The following is a 23349-nucleotide window of genomic DNA, read 5'->3' on the forward strand; positions in this document are numbered from 1 at the left end:
TAGTTTAACAAATAATATACTTAGATGAGACTTATGCTTGATATTAGTTGTGTAATTCTATATTTTAACTACGATCATATTGAGAGTGTTACAATGCTCGTACTACCAACCTACTAGTCATGTTCAAAAGGTGGTATATTTTGATTACCACCGCCTCTCAAAGAGTTAAGTATAGTTTAACAAATAATACACTTAGATGAGACTTTTGGCTTAATGTTAGTTGTGTAATTCTATATTTTAACTACGATTACATTGAGAGTGTTACAAAGTGCGTACTACCGACCTACTAGTCATGTTCAAAAGGTGGTACATTTTGGTTACCACCACCCCTCAAAGATTTATGTATAGTTTAACAAATAATACACTTAGATGAGACTTTAGGCTTAATGTTAGATGAGTAATTCTATATTTTAACTACGATCACATTGAGAGTGTTACAATGAGCGTACCACCGCCCTACTAGTCATGTTGACAAACTTGTACCAACTTGTTTAACGAATAAAAAGTTATCATACAGTTAGATGAGGCTTTTGGCTTGACATTAGATGTGTAATTCTATAATTTAACCAAGATGTCAATGACAGATTAATATTGACAAGTTAAGTGTCAGAACAATTAGGTTAAAATGTGAATCATAATTGTCCGGTGCGAAGAACTGTTTCATTTGAATGGAGGCGAAGAGTTAGTAACAATGCGGAGCGCGTAAACGGTGTCGGGGAGAAATGATAGTGCGTTCTCTGAATAAAGCAAATATTTTTAGATGTCGGGCATCGTTCTAAATTCTACTTTCCTTTTGGCGAAATATTTTTTCCTGCCGACGAGAGCGACAGCGCTCTGGACAGTCCGACCGTCGGACGGAGATGGAGCTACAGTCAAACAGCGGCGCAACGGACGACCCGGAAGCAATGCGACCGGACGCGACCTCTCATTTCCGGGTCGCGCGTCCGCTTCGACCGGGTTTCCGGGTCGTCGCTGGACCGCGAACCCGCCAAATTCAATTCGGATCGAACTTATGGCGCGAGTCGAGGCTTAGACCGGAGAAACGGAGCGCGAGTTGGAGGAAGACGAAGAACAAGAAGAACGGAATAAACATAAAGAGAAGAAGATGAAGGATGAAAAAAAAAAGAAACACGATGATGAAGAAGAAGAAGAAGATGCATCGGTGCAGAATAAGAAGAGAACAAGTGAAAAAAAATGGAAACAGCTGATCGCGCGTGAACGTGCTTGAGCGGAGCTCGATTTCGCGCACTAGACGTATTTATTTCGCGATTGCGAATTTTAAAGTCACGGGACCAATTTCAGAGTGCTTGTACACACACATACGTATACGCGTACACACATACCTACTATTTGGTAACCTGAGTTATATGGCAATGATTTTAAACGACATTGTAAAACAAGTTATATTGTATCGATGAAATAAATCCGAGGCGAAAGAATCAAAACATTTTCATAAGCGAGTACACGGCCTGCTTGCCTTTTATTGAATTTAAGTATTCCGACTTCGAAATGCAACTGTTCAATTCGAACGCATGCAACTATTAGAAAATAATTCTAAATCAATATAATACACATTTTTAATATTCATTTTATATTGTTTTAGAAATTCGCACTCTATTAACACTCTGTACCAGGTGTAGTAACAGGAGTCTGGTGACATTAAATCTAACAGACAATCTCTTATGACATCTTTCATAATCATAATATTAAAATGAGATATAAAAGAAAATTACATAATTAGTCATGAGTTAACATTTCTATAGTAGAAACAATAACATTTGGTGATTCAAATCAATATTTATTGTAGAATAGAGAATTTAAAGAAAAAATGTACTAAACTATTAATGTTTTACTTCTTAAACAACGTTTGATGAATATAGAATTTGGTTTGGTGAATATGTATTGAATGTTGTAGAAAGCTATTAAAAAAAATAGAAAGTCGTGATCGATTGTTTTACCGGCGAATATGATTACCGGTAAATTCTGATAAAAAAATACCGGTAATTTCAGTAAAAAAAATTGGACTCAGAAATTGAAATTAATGTTGCACATAAAGATGTATTACCAATTATAACTAAAATCTGATAACAGGCAATTCAAAATAATTTAAGTGAAATTGTTCGATTCTATTTTTTAAAGAAAGAAAAAAAAAACATATAACAATGATCTAGAATAAGGTGTTTTGTGAAAATTTCAGGATTTACGAAGTGTTTTGTTACAGGAAAAGTTTGGGAAACTCTGATCTAGATCAAAGACTACTAACTTTATGTTATTATTAAATAAAAGTACTTGTACAAGTTGCCAAATACAAAAAACTTGACAAGTATGGCGCAGATTGTTATATTTTGTTAAAACGAGAAAATCATTTCGTCGATCCCCAAAAATGTCGTTGGATGAGATTACGTCAAAAATTAATTTAGTAATTAATCTCTTTAGTTTTGGATCAATTGAAATAAGGCTTATTGTTGCAAGTACTGATATTATGGCATTGCTACATATACAATTGGCTATATAAGTTTTAAGTGCACTTGACTGTACATTACTTAATAAACAAATTTATGATTGATTAAAATCACAACTAATTTTACGTATTCCAGATCGACGCACAAACTTTTCGGATGTTGACTATAACTAGACTATAATTATTGTCTGGCAATTCTATAGCTGTTGTTGAAATAACGCAGTTTCGAACAAGTCTGTTTGATTTAGATACAATTTGACTACTACTACATATTTTATTTGTTATTCGTATTTGTTATTATTAATTATTTCTTTATTTTGTATTTTTTGTTAAAAAAATATTTATAGTTGTTTTTATACATTATATCGCTTTACATGTTATTTTGATTAATTGGTTTAAGTAATTTTAATCTGTAAGATGTGTAAGAAGCGGAACGGCTCTAGTTTCTTTATACTAGAAATGTTATTTATTGTACTTTCTTTTAATTACTCGCTTGCAGTCTGCTAACTAAATTCCAGGAAGTAATTTAATTATTGATATGTAATAGAATATATTGATCAGAATGACCTGTTAATTAATCTTCTAACAGTTGGTGTATCGGATCGTATTCTTTTCTGTTTTCTTTCACACCATTTCCCAAGCGCAAATAACATTCAAATGACTTCTTAATACACAATTACGCAACGTATATTGAGTGTTCTCTATTACGATTCGCACTTAATTATACGAGACGCAGCAGATGCGCAAGGTTAATCATCTGTTATTGTTGTTGCAAATCTTGACTCTGTAATCTAATAATTTCGTGTGATCCCTGTATATTTTGGTGTGCTCGTAACATCAGAGGTGTTCTGCGAATTACGAAAGAACGCTTGCGTGTATGAAAAGATAGCGGACAATTTCGATTTATCGCAGATGGACTTCAACACTAAATCCGTCGAGGACGAGCGTGAAATACGGCCAAACGGCAACTGCAACAGTTGTCGTTGCTGCTGCTGCTGTGTCCTGGTAGTAGTTAGTCCTCTTCTTCGGGATTTTTATTTTGGTCGCATGTAAATGCCGGGCGCGCTCGATCGGAATGCGCATTGTAATAAACATATATTGTAAATCTCGTCGACTATTTCATATATATGGCTAATTGAATGCAACAGTAAATAAAATCCTGCTCCTGCATTGGATCGGAGCTAATCGGCCAGAACCAATTAAATGCACATAAAATTCTTTCTTGTTCTTTATAAACCGTTCCACTCCGTCATTCATGCTCCATTGGATGCTGAACTCCGGCTGCGGCTTACCCAACTATTCATCTTTGCACGGTGAAGATGCAATGTAACCAGAGCAACGCAAATACGGCTGCCGATGATGCTTACCGTACATCACGTCCATTGCTGGAAGCACGCTTAGATCTTCATCTTTATCATCATCATCAATTTTAATTTGACGTTTCTCGCGGACTGCAGATGGCATGCATTAACGTAATCGAATTACGATCATCATTATAACAATATTGACTGCATATTAACTTAACGTGCATCCTTTTAAAGTACGTTCGATAATAAGTACATGATTATTAAATGACAGTACTAACGTACAAATATCCATACTCATTGATATTCAGACATTTTTGGTTCAAATTATTCTTGAATTTTATTATATATTATTATTAACTTATTATTTAAAATTTTTTAGTCAGTTCATTTATTATTAATATTTCAAAAATTTTAAATATTTTAAATATTTAATGAAACGTCAATTGACTTTATCAAATGTCATATTTAAATTGTTTATTAAACCGCCAATTTACACAATAATTATTTATAAAAAAGACAGGTTAAGAAAAATGTCATTTTGTATTTTAAACGTTACTATTTTTTTAATTAACATTACATTCTACATACATTGATAGATCATTATATAATATATCAATATGTCAATGAATGTCAAATTTCGATTGTCAGAGTTTTATTATTTTTGACATATGTCCATATATTTAAAAAAAAAAATACTGCACCTATGTCAAAATAGTATAAGTAATAGTATAAATGATAATTAAAATTTCGATTTCAATTCAATGAAATTTTTTTAAAACAGTAAAAGAATGACATTTTATTATAATCGTATTATATAACTATTATTGTATTGTAGTTCTGAAGAATAGAATGCGGTTGAATTATTTATTATTAGTATATTAAATTGATATAATAATTTTCGTTGTTCTTTTTTCCAGCCGGAATATTACCGAGACGCGGCGCATTTCCATCGCATCGGAGAAGGTTCCGAGTACCGTTTGGAGATACCCCAGGCCAAATTGGACTTCACGGGCACTTACACGGTATTAGCGAAGAATTGCCACGGCGACGCCAAAGCCATAATTTCGTTGCAAATTAAGGCCAAAGGTAATCAAGCAAGCAAGCATCCTTATCGTTCGTCTCGATCGACATTCCTGAAAGAATTCCGACCTTCTTTCCTTCCTTCACCTCTTCCTTGCCTTGTCCCCTTTCCTTTCGGCACCATCATCATTATTATTATTATTGTTATTGTCATTTTTATTAAATTGGAAAGGATGTTAAAAGCCGGAATAGCAATTTCACTCCATATTTGAAACGACGAATAAACATGCACAATGAAATATAAATCCCATCGCGAGAGGAGCACCGAAAATAGCATCGTAAATTTCGTTAATTAAAACATTACAAATAAATAAAAAGTCAGTTTACCTGTTGTTCTCTTTTAAGTTTCTTATTTTTATTTTACATTTGTTTCGTTCGCAGACATTCTGGACGACAGAAATTACAGCATCCGAAGGATTGGGTAAGATTTGTACGAGTTATCGTTTCTTCGGTGAAGCTAACATAATTATAATTGTTCTAGAAACGTGCAAACGCATCCTACGGTTGTTAAGAAACTGAGGGATATCAGATGCTGCGACGGTGATTCCGTGTCTTTGGAGTGCACAGTAGACGCAACTCCACCACCTAACGTTCGTTGGGAAAAGGGCGGAAAGGTAAATAACAAATAATTAAAGAAATTTTTTTGACTTTGATTGCATTTGATTTTTTTTGTCAGATTGTACATTTGGGCGGTGACTTTGAGGCGACTTTCGAGGACGGCGTTGCGAGATTGCGTATTGCCAATGTGTATCCAGAGGACGAAGGGGAGTACACCTGTGTAGCCTACAACGATCTCGGAAAGGCATCAACCTCGGCCTGCCTGGTCGTCGACGGTAAGAATTGTTCAAATTGTTCACAATGGGGAATGCGCGATAATTAGCGGATCGATGGAGGCAATAAAACACGCACACAAATAAATATCTTTGCCCCGTTTTGCAGTGCCTGAGGAGAGGGACAATTTATTGTCGGAGAATTTGAGCTGTCCAGCCGGTCTGACGCCGTCGAGCGCAACACCCAGAGTTACTCCTGCCCGCAGCGTTTCTCCCAGACCCAGACAACGGGACGTTACACCCAGGAGGCAGTTCCAAGGAACGAGGAGTTCTCGAGGAGTACCACCAAAGTTCTTCGCGATTCCGCACAACAAGGTTGTCGAGGAGGGAGCGACGGTCCGGTTCCAGTGCGCCGTCGCCGGATACCCGGATCCCTACACCGTCTGGGATAAGGACCGTAAGGTCCTCAATCAGACGCCGAGGGTGTCCATCAAGGAGCAGGACGATCTCAGGATTCTGGAGATAAGCGAGATCACCACCAAAGATGCAGGATTGTATAGGGTCACTTTAGAGAATACTGCGGGAAGGGTCGAGGCGACGGCTCGTTTAGATGTCATTGCTCGGTTCCCGCCGTGCTCAGAAGGTTTCAGGGCGCGCAGCTCTTCGCCGAAGAGGAAGTACGTTGTCGGGTACAGCTACGTCAATCCGTACTGCTACACCAGCTCCAGGCAGACGCGCGCTCTTTCTGCGCCGTACAGCAGGAAGCAGTACTCTAATCAAACGGAAATATGCGAAACGAAGAGCAACGACATGGATGGCGTTGAAATAATCGAAGGTCTACCCAAAATCAAGGATGTGGCTGAAGGTTCTTCGGTCACCCTCGCAGTACGCGTCGCAGGAAGCAAACCCTACGACGTGATCTGGATGAAGGATGGATGCGTTCTTCCCGATTGCGAGGATTTCCGTTACATCGACGACGGAAATGGAAACGTGTCTCTTCACATCCAAGACACTTTCCCACAAGATGCAGGGAACTACAGGTGCGAAGTCTACAATCCTTACGGAGAAGCCATGTCCAAATGCGCCCTAATCGTCAGAGGTAATTAAACACTATTCACTACATCGAAACTTATTTTCAAAATGTACAAATTCATCTAGTCACACTTAACACAAGCCAATATTGGACGTCATGTATAGCAGCGTTTCTCAACTATTGTAGTTGACACTTTGACACAAGGTGACAGCTGTCATTTCATTAAACAACGAAACCCGAAACGCTGATATAATATACAGTTAAAAACACAATTGCAAGTATTAATTATGTCTTCGGTCCAAATTATCTTTCTCTCCATTTTAGGTTTAGTTTTGTGTACATATAGAAGAATCATGATCATAGAATTGATTATTTTTCTTAACACTGTATTTCCAAATTACAACATCAAAATTTCAAAATTTATAGTTTAATTTCAAATAAACGTATTTAAACTTATTTTATTTGGTTTTCTTCAATTGATTTTTCTTTGTAAATCTACTATTAAAAAATGTTACCTATAAATTAGCTTAAACTAATTAACGCTTTTCCAATTATTGATAATCAGTGTAGTTTTTTGTATTTTGTCTGCTTTTATATGTTATCTTTTACTACTTACTAATTGATTGTATGTTTTTTTTATTAATTTATTAATAATATTTTCACATACTTTTTAATAGTAACAAATATGGTTATTATTAAGTTGGTAACACGAAAAGTATAAAGGTGGTATAAAATAACTTAGGCAAGTAATTTTACATAGTTATATTATTTATTTATGTTGGTATACATAGCAGAAAAGCATATCTAAACAAATTTAAAATGAAATTATTTATTTGTAACTTCACTTTAACTGTCATCTGTCTCCATGACTTAAAACAAATTGTCACTTTTGACAGATCTTAACGTAAATATTGCTGAAAAGAAAATATAACAAGAAATGCTTACAAATGTCTTTATGATTTTAGAAAATGCAAACACCGATTTGGAATTCACGAAGATCCCGAACTCCGTCTTCATCCCAATCGGTGGAGACGCTTCGTTCTGCGCTCGAGTTAAGAGCAACAAAGAGGACGGCGACGAGAAGCCCGTGATCAGCTGGGAGGTGGCCGGACAGAAGGTCTGCACTTCGGGCAAATACAAGGTGAGATTCCGCACTATTTACCCCCTTTGATTCAATGAGCAACAGCAAAAATAACGCGACTTTCATCGTGCAGAATGTTAATGAAAAAATTAAATAAACAGGAACGTCGCATGGGTCTGCGTCGAGTGAGTTATTTAACGAATCGCAGCCGTTTTTAATTGCGTAAACAAATCGCAGATGTTGTACTCGAGTTATCCGAGATCGACATTGTCTTCGAGCAATCACAATTAAAATGTTAAAAAGTTCGCTGCGGCGAAGAGCAAATGAAATGTGTAAGAAAGATGTAAGGAGCTACGATGCTTATCTTGAACGTGTTATTATCATTTGGTCGAAACGGTAAACAGGCAAATGGGTTTTAATGCAAGCAAATCCTGATGCCTTCAATAAATCAAATTCTTATCGTCGCTCGGATCGGGATGGATGAGTTATTGCGACCGAAAAGTAAAGAGGTCCTCGCATATATTTTTTCTTTCTGCTCTTTATTTGTTTGCTTCGTTCTTGTTGTTGTTGTTATTATTATATGTTTATGTAGAAGGGAAAAGAATCATCTCTTGGTTATATATTTGGTTTCGTTCCCATATTTGGACTTATCTGTGTTCCTCATCCAAGATTGAATTACTGCGCCTGCAACAGTTAATTAATTGAACAATTAATCAAGCGACAACGTTATGGCGTATGGCGTATTTAGGTTTCGTTCGATAAAACGGAAAATTCTATCTCTCCGACGATAAATCCTAATTACCGATTTCCTATACCATTTACCAAACACGACCTACGCTATTAACCAAAAACAGTTCATCGATGATCAGGTTCAAATTCTTTGAACTTATTTTTAATTACTATTCTTTCAGAGAACATTCAGTTTTATTATAGTTCATTACAATTATTTTTTTTTAATAACTGAAATCAATAAATCAATGAAATGATTAATATAAATCTAAGCAATACATTTTGAAAATGATTGTTACATCCAGAAAAAAGAACTTTGTTACGAATATCTTGTCTACAGACAAACTTATAATTATAAGAATAATGTTATTCTGTAGCTTTTTTTTCACAACTTTTACAATTATTTCTCAATTCAAAAAGGTTAAATGTAATAGTTAATTAATGAATGTTCTTGATTTCATTCTTTGATCGATTTGTAAAGATTTGCAAATAAATATCAATTTCATTAAAATATATAGTAGAGTGAACACTTGATATAGTCACCTTGGCTGAATACAAAATTAAAAAACAATATGAGTAGTCAAAATTGAAAAAATAAATAAATAATTAAAGTCAAATATTTTAACGGTAATATGAGATTTTATTATCGAAAGAACGTTATACAAAGTTTATTCAAACTTTTTAAAAACTGCTTTTTCTCGATTTTTTCTCAGAAGGATAATATCAAAGGTGACTGTATCGAATGACAGAAAACTAAAATTGTTTGCTATATCAAGGGTTGCTTATCAAATATTCACTGAATCGAATGTTCAGTGTATATTGTATCTAAAACAGAAATTTTTGTTCAAAGTCTAATACTCACTTTGAGGTAGATTATATTTGCTAATAACTAAATATTATCTCTACCTTTCTTGCGTCATAGATTACATTTGTATATATTTAAATAACGACATCTGTTGTACGTCTATTTGATAGAAAAAAGACAGTAACATTACTATGGTAACCAAATATTCAATGAGAAAAAAAAACAAATAATTTAATTATTTTGAGATTCTAATATAATAAGTGTATAAAAAAAACAAGATTAAATTATAACATTATGTGAAAATCTCATTATTCTAATATATTATCTTTCCTAATTTCTCTTAACTTAATCTCACTTTCTTATTTCGATTGACATTTCATAATAAAATTTGATTTTTCACATAAAACAAATGTACAATAAAAACCTTATAAATGTAACATACAAATAAATGGCGGATCAACGAAATGGTAACGCTTCTTTTATGACATTTATACTAAAATTTATAATCATTGATTATATGGCACATACAAATCTGTCTTTTTTTTTCATTATATTTAATAAGTAAAAGTAGATAAAATAATTAACACCTTATAATTGAGGTGATTGAGTCTTTCGAAAGAAAACATCTTGTTCGTACACTTAGTTTAATTCACAATTAATCCCTAATGACGTTACTAATGTTTATTCATAAATCCTTGTTTAGAAAATGATTTTAAATGAATTTACAAAGATATTTTCATTTTTATCTGTTCGAAAGTACACAAATTCTTCTTATAACTTAACGTGTATGATTTTGAAAGATATTTCTACATCATTTATACTTGAATAAGTAATTTGGAATGGAATATTTCTAAGTGTCATGAAAAAAAAACGTTACCATTTTGTTTCATGTCATTTTTATTGTATCAAGGCTATCTCAGTTTAAATTTGATTGACGTGTGATTTGTGAATTATGTTATTTTATAACAACACGTTTGTTTTAACCTCGACAATGATTTAGAACAGTGATTCTTTTCCTTTTCGTAGTCGCGGCTAGTCAATTCAAACTTGTAAGGATCTCAAATCCAGAATTTTCTGCTATCAAGTTTATTATTTGGAAAATATATGTGAATTTTTTAGTTAATTTAGAGATGAGATTGAATTAAATAATTTGTATGTTCTTTATCAAATTCACAATTATCTGAAATAATTCCATAATAATTTGATTCTATTCTTTGAATCCATTTACAAAGTTTCATTTTCGTCGTCTCTATTTTATCTCGAATAAAAATATTGTGTTCATTTCCTTGCATAGATTTAGTTAGAATGAAAAAAAGTTTTATCAGATTGTCACTAACTAAAATATTTCTTAAAAAAATAAACAAATGAAAGTATAATGTCTATAGAAAGTATATTTTCGTAGCCCTCCTGTTAAGAATTATTGGTTTAGAGTATATTATGTCAGACCTCTCAATGATAAGTATATGAAGCTTTTATTAAACTTTAGTAACTAAAGCTTAATTAGAAAACAAACATTTAGAATCATTTATTTGTACTCTTCATTAATCTGTGAATGCATTACATAAGTTTAGTTAAATAATACGAATCTAGCAATGGAAAACAATGAAGTAGATGTTGTCGTTGGATCGTAGTAAACGATTGTTTCATCAGTGCAGGGTCGTCAGGAGAGCGAACGATTAGCGTTCGATGAAAGACGAATAGAATTATCCGATCATTGAAATAAATAGTACGTACGTACGAACGTCGCTTAATTTATTTACGATGACAATGTAAGTTATACACGCCTATGATGTGTTTCATAAAATACAATAATCCCAATGTCACTTCACTCCGGCTTCGGCTGTGGCTCAGCTCTATCGCAACATTATAGCCTTGGCGAATTTGCTTCAGAAATTAACTACGTCTCGATCCATCTATGAATCCTTTAATTGGTAATATACTCTTTATTTTTCCCTTCTCCGTTCTTCCAATCCATACATACATACGCATCATTTTAAAATTTAGTACTTTTCCTACGCTTCTTTTTCGCATCCGAGAAATGTTAACTTCAAGCAAAGTATGAATCGTTTAAGCTAATATCCCAGACTGTTTGAAACCGCACTATTCGAGGATTACACAAAAATAAACTTGACTATTCTCGTATATACAGAATTTATAATAATCACATCTATTTTAAACAAAGTGTGAATTGTTTCCCCCAATATCCCGGACTGTTTGAAACCGGACGAATCGAGAATTACACAAAAAAGGGACTTGATTATGTGAATCGTTTCCTCAATATCCCGGACTCTTTGAAATCGGACTAATCCAGGATTACACAAAAAGAGATTCGACTACTTTCGTACATAAAATTGTATGATAATCACATCTGTTTGAAACCAGATGAATCGAGGACTACACAAAAAGAAACTTGATTATTTTCGTATACAAAAATATTATAATAATCACATCTATTTCAAACAAAATATTAATCATTTTCCCCAATATCCCGGATTGTTTGAAACCGGATTAATCGAGGAAAACACAAAAACAAACTTGACTATTTTCGTATACAAAAATATTATAATAATCACATCTATTTCAATCAAAATATGAATCGTCTCCCTCAATATCCCGGACTGTTTGAAACCGGATTAATTGAGAACTACACAAAAAGAAACTTGACTATTTTCGTATATAAAATTGTATAATAATCACATCTATTACAAACAAAGTGTGAATCATTTAAGCCCGTACTGTTTGAAACCGGATGAATCGAGGACTACACAAGAAGAGACTTGATTATTTTCGTATATAAAATTGTATAATAATCACATCTACTTCAAACAAAGTATGAATCGTTTAATCCCGGACTGTTTGAAACGGGACTAATCCAGGACTGCACAAAAAAAGACTTGATTATTTTCGTATATAAAAATATTGTAATAATCCAGGACTGCACAAAAATAGACTTGATTATTTTCGTATATAAAAATATTGTAATAATCATCTATTTCAAACAAAATATGAATTATTTCCCCCAATATCCCGGATTGTTTGAAACCGGATTAATCGAGAACTACACAAAAAGAGATTCGACTATTTTCGTATATAAAATTGTATAATAATCACATCTATTTTAAACAAAGTGTGAATTGTTTCCCACAATATCCCGGACTGTTTCAAACCGGACTATTCGAAGACTGCACAAAAAAAGACTTGACTATTTTCGTATATAAAATTGTATAATAATCACATCTATTACAAACAAAATGTGAATCGTTTACCTCAATATCCCGGACTCTTTGAAATTGGACTAATCGAGGATTACAGAAAAAGAGACTTGATTATTTCCGTATATAAAAATTTTGTAATAATCACATCTATTTCAAACAAAATATGAATCATTTCACCCCAATATCCCGGACTGTTTCAAACCGGACTATTCGAAAACTGCACAAAAAAAGACTTGACTATTTTCGTATATAAAATTGTATAATAATCACATCTATTACAAACAAAATGTGAATCGTTTACCTCAATATCCCGGACTCTTTGAAATTGGACTAATCGAGGATTACAGAAAAAGAGACTTGATTATTTCCGTATATAAAAATTTTGTAATAATCACATCTATTTCAAACAAAATATGAATCATGTACCCCAATATCCCGGACTGTTTGAAACCGGATTAATTGAGAACTACACAAAAAGAGACTCGACTATTTTCGTATATAACATTTTATAATAATTACATCTATTACAAAGTGTGAATCGTTTGGCTCAATATCCCGGACTCTTTGAAATTGGACTAATGGAGGATTACACAAAAAGAGACTTGATTACTTTCGTATATAAAATTGTATAATAATCATATCTACTTTAAACAAAGTATGAATCGTTTAAGCCCGGACTGTTTGAAACGGGACTAATCGAGGACTACACAATATTATAATAAACACTCTATTTCAAACAAAATATGAATCATTTCACCCCAATATCCCGGACTGTTTCAAACCGGACTATTCGAAGACTGCACAAAAAAAGACTTAACTATTTTCGTATATAAAATTGTATAATAATCACATCTATTACAAACAAAGTGTGAATCGTTTCTCTCAATATCTCGGACTCTTTGAAATTGGACTAATCGAGGATTACACAAAAAGAGGCTAGACTATTTTCGTATATAAAATTGTATAATAATCACATCTACTTCAAATAAAGTATGAATCGTTTAAGCTCGGAGTGTTTGAAACCGGACTAATCGAGGAATACACAAAACGAAACTTGACTATTTTCGTGTATACAAATTTAAAATAATCACATCTACTTCCAATAAAGTATGATATTTTTTAACTCTTCAATATATTTTCATATACAATAATACCGCGCATAGTGCCTGTAATCGGTTCAGTCAATATCCCGGACTCATTGAAACCGTTAATCATTTCAGTCAATACCCCGGACTAATCGAGGTCTGCACAAAAAGAGATTTGTTGTACTAATTTTTTTAGAATTTATTTTCATTTTGTTCAATTAAAATCCGGACTGATTGAATCCGAACTATGAGAGATATCTTAAATTAACCATTTATAATTAATTAAACAAAAAAAAAAAATTTTCTTTTTTCACGGAGATTACACAAGACATACAAATGAATCAAGTACGTTTTTGATGTGTGTGTGTGTGTGTGTGTGTGTGTATGTTTGCGCGCATGTATGTTTGTGATCCTTTTAGGCACATGAATTACAGTATTTGCAACTCGCTGCTTTCTGGATAAGGCGAACATCGAGGAATTTCTTTGCTACGCTCGGTTTCACTGAAATTCCACGATGGCTACGGGATTAGCATACGAAATTCTTGCACAAATATGCTTGGACTTCTTCTTTGAGAATCAATCAGTTGCAAACTGAATTGTTTACGGTTACGGAGTTGAATTTTTTTGGACATACGCGTATAAAATCAGAGATGTAATACTTATCAATTATATTTTAATTTCTTGTCGTTTTTTTTTTGTTGTTTCTTTTGCTTTCATTGAATGGTAATAAATCGTCGCGTTTCAGCCTTAATTTGCGCAGAATATTTTCCGTTTCTGCATTCGAAGCAATTAAAGGCGGCTGTCGCATGCAGAGAATTCATTACGTGATGCACATAACTTATTCGCTCTGGTCCGAATCCAGTCGAAATTCTCAAGTGTTTCCCAAACTTTAATTTCCAAAAAAAAATATTATACATTACTTTTTTTCTTCAAAAAAAAATAGTTTTATAACAAATTCCTCTTAATTATTACTATTTTCATTAATAATTTGAAATATAATGAAAGATTTTATTTTAACAAAATGTATATTATTTTTTCATAATTATATTTTTTTTTTATTAAAAGTTGATGAAATCTATATGACCTATGAATTAGAAAAAATGCAGAAAAACTTAAAAATCGTCATGTTTTTTAAATAGTAATTACAAATTTAGTTAGATTGAAACAAAATTGTAGTTTTTTTTTTGTTTTAATTTTTCATTAAAAAAATTTTAAGGAATATTTTAGTTGCATAAGTGTTGTCGTCTGCAAGACGGGTCAATGACCGTCGAATTAAAAGGCGCATGTAATGGATGAAAGCCCTCATTTATTTGGATATTTAAGCCTTTTTTTGTAACGTAAATCGTTGAAGTTACCGTTAAATATTGCGACACTTGAAATTTAAATAGCTCGTAGAATTCTGGCCTACTTAAATATTCGTGATTTAATGAATAGTCATGAAGTTTATCAATGGTAGCTGGTAAATTTTAAAGTTTTTAAATGGTACATATGTAGATTTTAATAATCTGAATGCAACAACACCTCGCATAGTGCGGTTTACTAATTCGATTTCGAAAATTTCAAAATTTAATTTAAAAAAAAAAATGAATACAGTTTTTTTATACAAAATTGTTTGGTTTTCCTTTTACACAGTCGAGTCTCATTTTGTGCGGTTTTTTTATGTATCCGGTTTCAAACAGTGGTATTTTACGATGAAGATTATAATTTCACTCCATGATTTTTGCAATAGATTGTTAAAACTATGCAAATAAATATATATGTCGTTAGGAGTTTATACAAAACTTGTATAAACATGGTCGTATGTCATAATAAAACTCAAGAAATTAAATAAATAGTTGTGTAAATCCATGATTTGTTTGTTTTATCAGACTTTTAACAAAAACAATTATATAATCTTTAAATATAAATATTTAAAATGAAGACAGGAAGTAGTTGTATAAATCGATTTACTGGCTTTTTAACAATGAATTACTACACGAATTTAAATACCTCGCATAGTGCGGCTTCGATCAGTGCGGATTTATTATAGTGCGTTTTCCTTTCATACAGTCAAAACTCTTTTTGTGCAGTTTATTCTTAAGCGGTTTTAAAGTCCACGATTAATCCGATTTCAAACACTATTTCTAGGATATTGGTGGAACATATTACCCGCACTATATGAAGTATTGTTGTATATTGTTTTTGAGAGAACATTAATTAATAGTTTCAATTTATTGAACACTCTTAATATGTATTTTGTTGTGAATGTTTTCCAGACATTTGATGATAATATCTAACTCAATGAAAAAAACGTAATTAGTGACGTTTCTAATGATCTTCATGTGTATTCTCAATTTTTTTTTAAAGTAATTAGTATAGCTGGATTTTAAATATACATCATATTATTTTTTGGTTGTAAATTTTATTATAATATTCGTCATATAATTAGAATGTAAAATTATTAATAATTATATGCTTGGATCTCTTTGAAAAATAATTGAATTAAATATATTTTAAAATTTTCACGGCACGTTTGAGATTCGCTGATTCAGCTGCAACTGAGTCTTTGAGACGATTTAAGGCGATTTTGAAAACAATTGCCTAATTTCTATTACTGTCTTATCAAGTGTGCGAAACGCACTATTTTCATACCAAAATAGGGATTGTTTAAACGTGCGTAGCTGCAGGTGTGTTTTTATTAAATTTTCATCAATCGCGAAAATTTTATGTCGCATTTATTTAAATTAAAATGTACTAATTAAGATAGTTTTTGTTTTCAATTACTTCTAAAATAAATTAGATTTTTCTTAGTAGATTTGAAATGAAATGCGAATCAGTGTTTGTCCATTTTCGATTGGTTTAGATTTGGATAAAAGAAAATTTTATCTGTTAACAAAAGAAAAAGTAGTGATTAGACACGAATGGTTTTTGCGGGCCGACCCGAAAGATAGAACCAATAAAATTGTCGAAAATCATTATCATATGGACTTTAAATACAGTACATGATTTTATACATCAAAATAATAGGGAAAAAAATAGATATAGAAAGGGCAGAAAGGTTAGAATTCATTGTGTAAATGCATTGTTTGTTGATTTCATAAAGTTTTTATTATAATGATTATATGAACTTCGTAAATTATAGCCTTTTTTTATGTCTGCCTTATAATAATAATTATTATTGTAACACTTGAAAAATATGTCTAAGTCTTATGCAAATATCGAAAGTACTTCTGAGGTTTGTCAGAAATTCGGTTCGTAGACCCATGATCTGTAATAATGATGCACGAAGAGACAGATCGTACGGAGATCAATGCATGCGAGCACTTCCTGGTCGCGGTTTATGCTTTTCAATTGTGGAACAATGAATGCCACTGCGAGTAATTGGTTTTCTTGATTAGCTGAGATCGCGTATGGAGTTAAAAGGCTATAAATGGTAGTGGCGAGTGTTTCTGTTCTGTCCGTCCCTGTCTATGGTCGTCGTCATTGTCGTCTTTATATTTTTATTTTGCGCTAAAAAGTGATTGTTTTTGGTATGCGATTACAGGTAGAGGAGTACGAAGACGTCAGCGTCCTGCACATAAGCGGAGTGACGTCCGAGGAGGCCGGCAGTGTCCGCTGTGTCGCTCGTCTACAGCAGCAAACGACGGCACCGTTGGATTCGGAGCAGCAGCAGCAGCAGCAGATCAGATCCAGCAGTGAGCGTCGTCGCAGCAGCAGGAGCAGACGTCCGATCAGTTGCCACGCGAACTTGACCCTCTTCAGTGACAGTGTTGACTGTGGTGGTGAGACCAGTGATGCGAGCGATAGTGTCCACGCCGAAGACGACGACGATATGACCAGAGTCACAGCCGACGGCGAAGCGCCCATCGTCACCAAGGGACCTCAAGATACGGCTGCCTTAGTCGGTGATCGCGTCCTCCTAAAGGTTCACTACTTCGGTTACCCGGAACCAACGATCAGATGGATCAAATCCGTAAGTACCAACAACTATTTTTCATTTACATCCACATGCATAACTCAAAGATCTAAACAAACATTACATTTCGCTAAACTCATCTTTAACATTCAATACAAATCCATATTTGTACAACAATGAATTCACACGAATAGATACAAAAGTAGCCCACTTAGTCATCACACGATAATCAATATCTACACATAAAAATACCAAAAATTTAAAAGTTTAGTCAACTTTAGCGTCATTAAGATTTAGGTATTTTCATATAATTCTGAATTAACTATTTTACGCACGCAACGTTTTTAATTCGAGAAATCGACCTACCTCAAGTCGTTTGTATTTTCTAAAAATTGACTCATACATTTGGGGTATCTCTTATAGAGCGATAAATGCCCTACTTTGCTTAAAAAACATGTTTATTTTTGAGATTTTCACTCTAAATTAAGTATAGATAATTTCATACCGTAAACTATTAAATATTATTATAATGAAGTTAAATTAGTAAATGAATTAATTACTTTATAGAAAAAGAGTAATAGTAGTCAAAAATCTATTTTCATCAATACTTAAGTAAATTCTAATAAAAAACGAAAATCTTAAATTGTTTACATTACTCATTATAATAATAACATAAAATGAGAGAGTTTTTGTTAAGTATTTCAATATTTATTTTATAAATTCTTCCTTTTTAAACATTTTTTTTGTTGTTATTTCATTGGTAAAATTCACTAATATTCTAATAAAACAATTATATTAATATCTTATTAAAGCAAAGTTCAATTCAAAACTATTATAGAATAAGTTAACTAACATTTGTATATTTTATAAAAGTTTGACATCAATATTTATTTATACTTTGTTCCATTTGTTTATTCATATTAAATTTAAAAAAAAAACAAAATTTGACTAACCGCAAAACTTTTACCATGACGTTTCTCAAACTTTTTACCGAACATATTTGTTTATAGTTGCACAACGATGCAATTGTTTATACGTTTTTTTTTTGACGTTTTGACGCAAAGTGACAGCTGTCATTAAAAACTTAAAAAGATCCATAGATTGAGAATCATTGGATTACCTTACTTTGCGTGTCCTAATAACATAATTCGCGTAGTTTGAAACTTTTCGTTTTATATTACGTTTTTCAAAAACTAAAGTTGTTATGAATATTATCAAACCGAAAAATATTGTTGTCAAAAAAAAGATATTTAAGTAAATTGTAATGCAAATTCGTATCTAGTAGTCATTATATTTATTTATACTGTGTGTTCTATTTATATATACAATATTTTGTTTGCTATTTTGTTAATGAAATTCAAAATATTTTTATATCACAGTATATAAATCCAGTAACAAAGTTCAATTCGTAATTCATATTGTTTAAAATATTCAAAGTCATTGTGTTTATAAGGTTGTTATCTAATATGTTAACTGCGAGTGCTTTCTTATATAGATTCGAGCCTTTCTTTAGTCTTTACTAGATAAACTTATGATTAACTCTGCAACTGGTTTCAACCAAATGTTCTTGTTATATATTATCTTGCGACGATAAAAGTATAATCTTTATCACTGGTTTGACCTGGAATCTGTTAATTGTTTTAAATTTCAATACGTCTTTTGTTCAATCTTAATAGCTTTATATATTAACAACTTATATGTTTCTTTTATGAATTCGGTTTAGATTATAAATTCTATCTAAGATTATTTTAAATATGTTGTTAAAGAACAACAAATCTGTTAATATTTCTGTTTCATTGTTACCAATTCGCACTTTCAAGAGCTTTGATTGTATTAGTCTCATTTATCTTTTTAACTGTGTAGATTAAATATACACAAACAAAAGTACAGGAATACCTCGCATAGTGCGGATAATCGGTTCCGCCAATATCTGAACTTAAAACCGCATAAATCCTTATGCGGAAAAAAAATATTGTAACACGATAACACTCGTGTACATAAAAAAACAAGATATACCAATCTTCAACCCGCTAGGGCGTGAGTCCGTGACGTGGGAAGGTTCAGGGCGCCACTTCCTTTTTATAGAGAGGAAGAACTCTAACAACTGCTTCCAGATCAGCAACTTCTTCTCCGACGGTGGGCCTTAGCTCCTCTAGAGCACCTACACCGTCCTCTTGGAGATTACAAATATATCAGAATATCTTCTTAAACTGGAGACCTCAACCGTCTTCTTCCGCGGTTCGCTGCGGTCTCCTCGAATTTTGGAAACACGATTTTACCACGTTACAATATCTACTAATTTCTTTGAAATGTTGACTAAAGTGAATCCGCATTATGCGAAAGGGTTTGCTGCACAATTGTATGAAAATTGATTGATTATAAATATAAATTGTATCAATGCGTTGATTGCTGCAGGTAAAATCGAACGTTAACTGAGCGTGTAATGTTCGTTAAACTGTTACATCATGTTGCGAATATAAACATAAAAATAATATTATATATTCGTTTGCTCATTAGCCAAGTTAGCAGTAAAAGCTGCGACGGCCAAGAAACCGAAACAGCAGCGTACAAACGTAAATAAATGCATTTAATAGGAGCACAAGAAACGTGTAATTACATTCCAATCGAACTGCGCGCTATCCGCGAGCTGATTATAGAACATTATTGATTAGTCGATGTTGCGCAAACAATATTTACCTAATTAATTGAATAACAAAATCCCGCGCGTAATACCAACAAACAAAAAAAAAGCACAGAACGATAAACAAGAGTTTTATCAGTGGATAAGATATTTTCTAGCATTTTTGTTTTTATTTTTAATTGTTCTACTCAATTGTTTTGATTTGATTTATAAATTGAATATATACAAAAAAAGGGTGCCCGGACAAAACAGGCTAACACTAAAATAATAACACGCCAAAGAAGAACAAATGGATTTTGTCAATCTTTGTCATTTGCTTGAACTTTAATATGTTTTTCGATGTTCTGTTTTGTCACTGTTCTTTTTTAGTGTTGTCCTGTTTTGTCATGGAATCAAAAATTTCCAACGACAATATTATTGATATGTTCATAATATATATGTATATGTCCGATTTTAAAGTCTTCGATTAGCCCTGTTTAAAACAGTCTGCGATATTGGCACAACCGATTGGTTACACCATATGTTTACGAAATCAATTGACAACAGTCCACTTTTAATTGATCTGTATTTCCCGTATTTACAAATTGATTAGTTCCGATCATTTATTTCTCGTGTGCAAAGTATTTGTTAAGAACCGCACAGAAGTACAAATAATACGTGAAATGGGATTTCACAAGGCGAAAACTATACACAAATTTGAACTTTAAAATTGAATTTTTTATATGTATTTATTCATTTGATTATGTGTGTTCAAGTCAATTAAGTTAAATTTTAGCAAATTAAGTTTGTACAAGAATACCTCGTATAGTGCCGCATCGATCTGTCAGAAAATTTTAGAAAGAAAAACAACATTTTAATTGAGGATAATTAAAAAAAAATCTTAAAAATTTGTACACAAAATTATTTTAATTTTACATAAATGATCGTATTTTTTTCACCTCTACAATCAAGTATCTTTTTGTCCTATTTTAATATCTTCGATTAGTCCTGTTTCAAACAGTCCGGGATATTGGCGCAATCTATTGATTACACCATATGTTTACAAAATCAATTGACAAAACTAAGTGAAATTTAATTTCGATTGACGAAAACTACACAAATTTGAACTTTAAAATAATAATTCTAATGGATTTCTTTATGAATTTATTCCTTTGAATATGTAAGTTCAAGCCAATTAAGCTCAATTTAAGCAAATTAAGTTTGTACAGGAATACCTCGCATAGTGCGGCATCGATCTGTTTCACTGCAGTACGGTTTGAACATTTCCAACAAACTAAATGATAATTGAGCAAAATAAAGATAAATTCTGAAAATATTAGTACAATTTTCCTCACTCAAGTATCTTTTTGTGCGGTTTATTTTTCTGTAGTTTTATTTAGTTCGGTTTCAAACAGTCCGGAATATTGGCTATATCTATTATCCGCACTATATTCAATAATATTTTTTATATATTCTTCATAAATCATTTAAACAAAACCTTTAATTAATAAATATGATGAAATTATGAGATTGTTAAAGGATTAAAATTCTGTTAATATTTGTTTTTTCGCACTTTCAGAAGGTTTGATTGAATTAGTCTTATTTATCGTTCATGATTTAACTATGTAGATAAAATATACAAAATAGAAGCACATGAATACCTCGTATAGTGCGGATAATCAGTTGTGTCAATAGTTTGTAACCGGACTAATCGAGGACTTCAAAAACCTCATAACAATAAACAGGAAAAAAAAAAGGAAAATTTTATCTACTAATTTCTTTGAATCAATTTTTAAGTTTTAATTACAATTTAGTTCGTTTTTAATTGAGGACATTTAAAATAAAAATTAAGAATTGATTATTTCCGATCATTTAGTCCTCATGTTGTTAAATCTTCGATTAGTCCGGTTTCACTACAGTACGGTTTGAACATTTCTAAAACTAAATGATAACATTTAAAAATATCTTTTTTGAGATTAATTTTTCTGTGGCTTTAACTTGTAAAGTTTCAAACAGTCTGGAATATTAGCTAAATCGATATTCAATAATAATTTTTATTATAAATCATTCAAACAAATCTACTTTTAATTAATGTGACCATTCAATATAGGATTAGGATTAAGTATTTATAAATATATTAATCAATTGATAAAGAATCGTATTTAATTTCAAAATAATATGAAACATAAACCGTGAATGAATAACAGTAAATCGATTTCGTAAAGTGCAACTTAATCCATTGAGCAATCGATTGGAATCCACAATAAAGATAGTAAGCAGCAGCAGCAGTAGCATTAGCAAAAGGGCAGCGGATTTTTCGACCTCATTGCTTTAATCTCACCGAACGCGTATCATTACCATTTGCATGCGATACGCGCGTACATAACAAATTTCGGCCTTGATTTGGTCGAAGACTTATCGTCTGCAGCTTCTTCTTATCGGCGCTCCTCATTATTCGGTGATTCTATCTGTTGTCGTTAAGAAAATTGTTTATTGATTGTTGCCTTAAGACACTGTCTACCTTGTTTTTTTCAGTAACGGTAACATTTAATGATGGGCATTTTAGCTAAATTATTTATACAGTGTAAACTTTAAATGAACATTAGCGCTGAATTATGGACAAACATAATTCAAAAAACAGATATTTTGTATGCAGTAAATAAACACTGTTTAACTGTTTAAAACCGGACTAATCAAGTACTTTAAAATCAAATAAAAAAAAGAAACGCACAAATGGAGACTTGACTGTATAAATAGAAATATCCAAACTGGACCATGACTGTTCGAAGCAGTAATTATTCCACAATTAAAAACACATATAATTTTTAATTTGTAATCGAAACTAAAGCTGAAATATGGATGAAATTTCAAATGTAATTTCGAAAGTCATTACTTAACGACATATTGAACTTGATTAATAATCTTATTATGAAATTACATCAATAATTAAATACTTTCAAAGTGAAATAATCACGAACGTAATTGAATTTTCTTCATTCTCAATTGAATGTAATGAGTTAAATTTCAATTATCCTAATACGTGGGGTCTAACAAAAGTTCGCTTAGTTGGCGTTAATACATTTGTTTCTGAAAAAACAAAAGTTGTTTCTCAATTTGTTGAAGTCGAACCATATTTCATGTCAAATTTCAAGAAGATTGGTAAGAATGGATAGGAGAAAATGCAAGATTAGTGATGTAATGTTGGTAGAAATTCCACCACCAACACTGCAAAAAATTGTTTTGCCATTCTCTACGGATTTCGACGTCA

At 32.1% G+C, this 23349-nt stretch overlaps 1 protein-coding gene across 1 annotated transcript in view; it reads left to right on the forward strand.

Annotated features, from left to right (window-relative positions):
• LOC108565286 (titin-like) overlaps positions 1–17656 on the forward strand; it is a 63905-nt gene extending 46249 nt beyond the window's left edge. Inside the window, exons 19-25 of the mRNA XM_017924666.1 lie at positions 4686–4854; positions 5230–5269; positions 5330–5462; positions 5525–5681; positions 5788–6717; positions 7617–7792; positions 17090–17656. Of these exons, the coding sequence (XP_017780155.1) occupies positions 4686–4854; positions 5230–5269; positions 5330–5462; positions 5525–5681; positions 5788–6717; positions 7617–7792; positions 17090–17641 (2157 nt within the window). The 3' untranslated portion in view covers positions 17642–17656. The remainder of the gene's footprint in view (positions 1–4685; positions 4855–5229; positions 5270–5329; positions 5463–5524; positions 5682–5787; positions 6718–7616; positions 7793–17089) is intronic.
• Positions 17657–23349: the final 5693 nt, after the last annotated feature.

The sequence above is a fragment of the Nicrophorus vespilloides genome, unplaced genomic scaffold (genome assembly GCF_001412225.1).
Source record: "Nicrophorus vespilloides isolate i.1.1-1 unplaced genomic scaffold, Nicve_v1.0, whole genome shotgun sequence".
NCBI lineage: Eukaryota > Metazoa > Arthropoda > Insecta > Coleoptera > Silphidae > Nicrophorus > Nicrophorus vespilloides.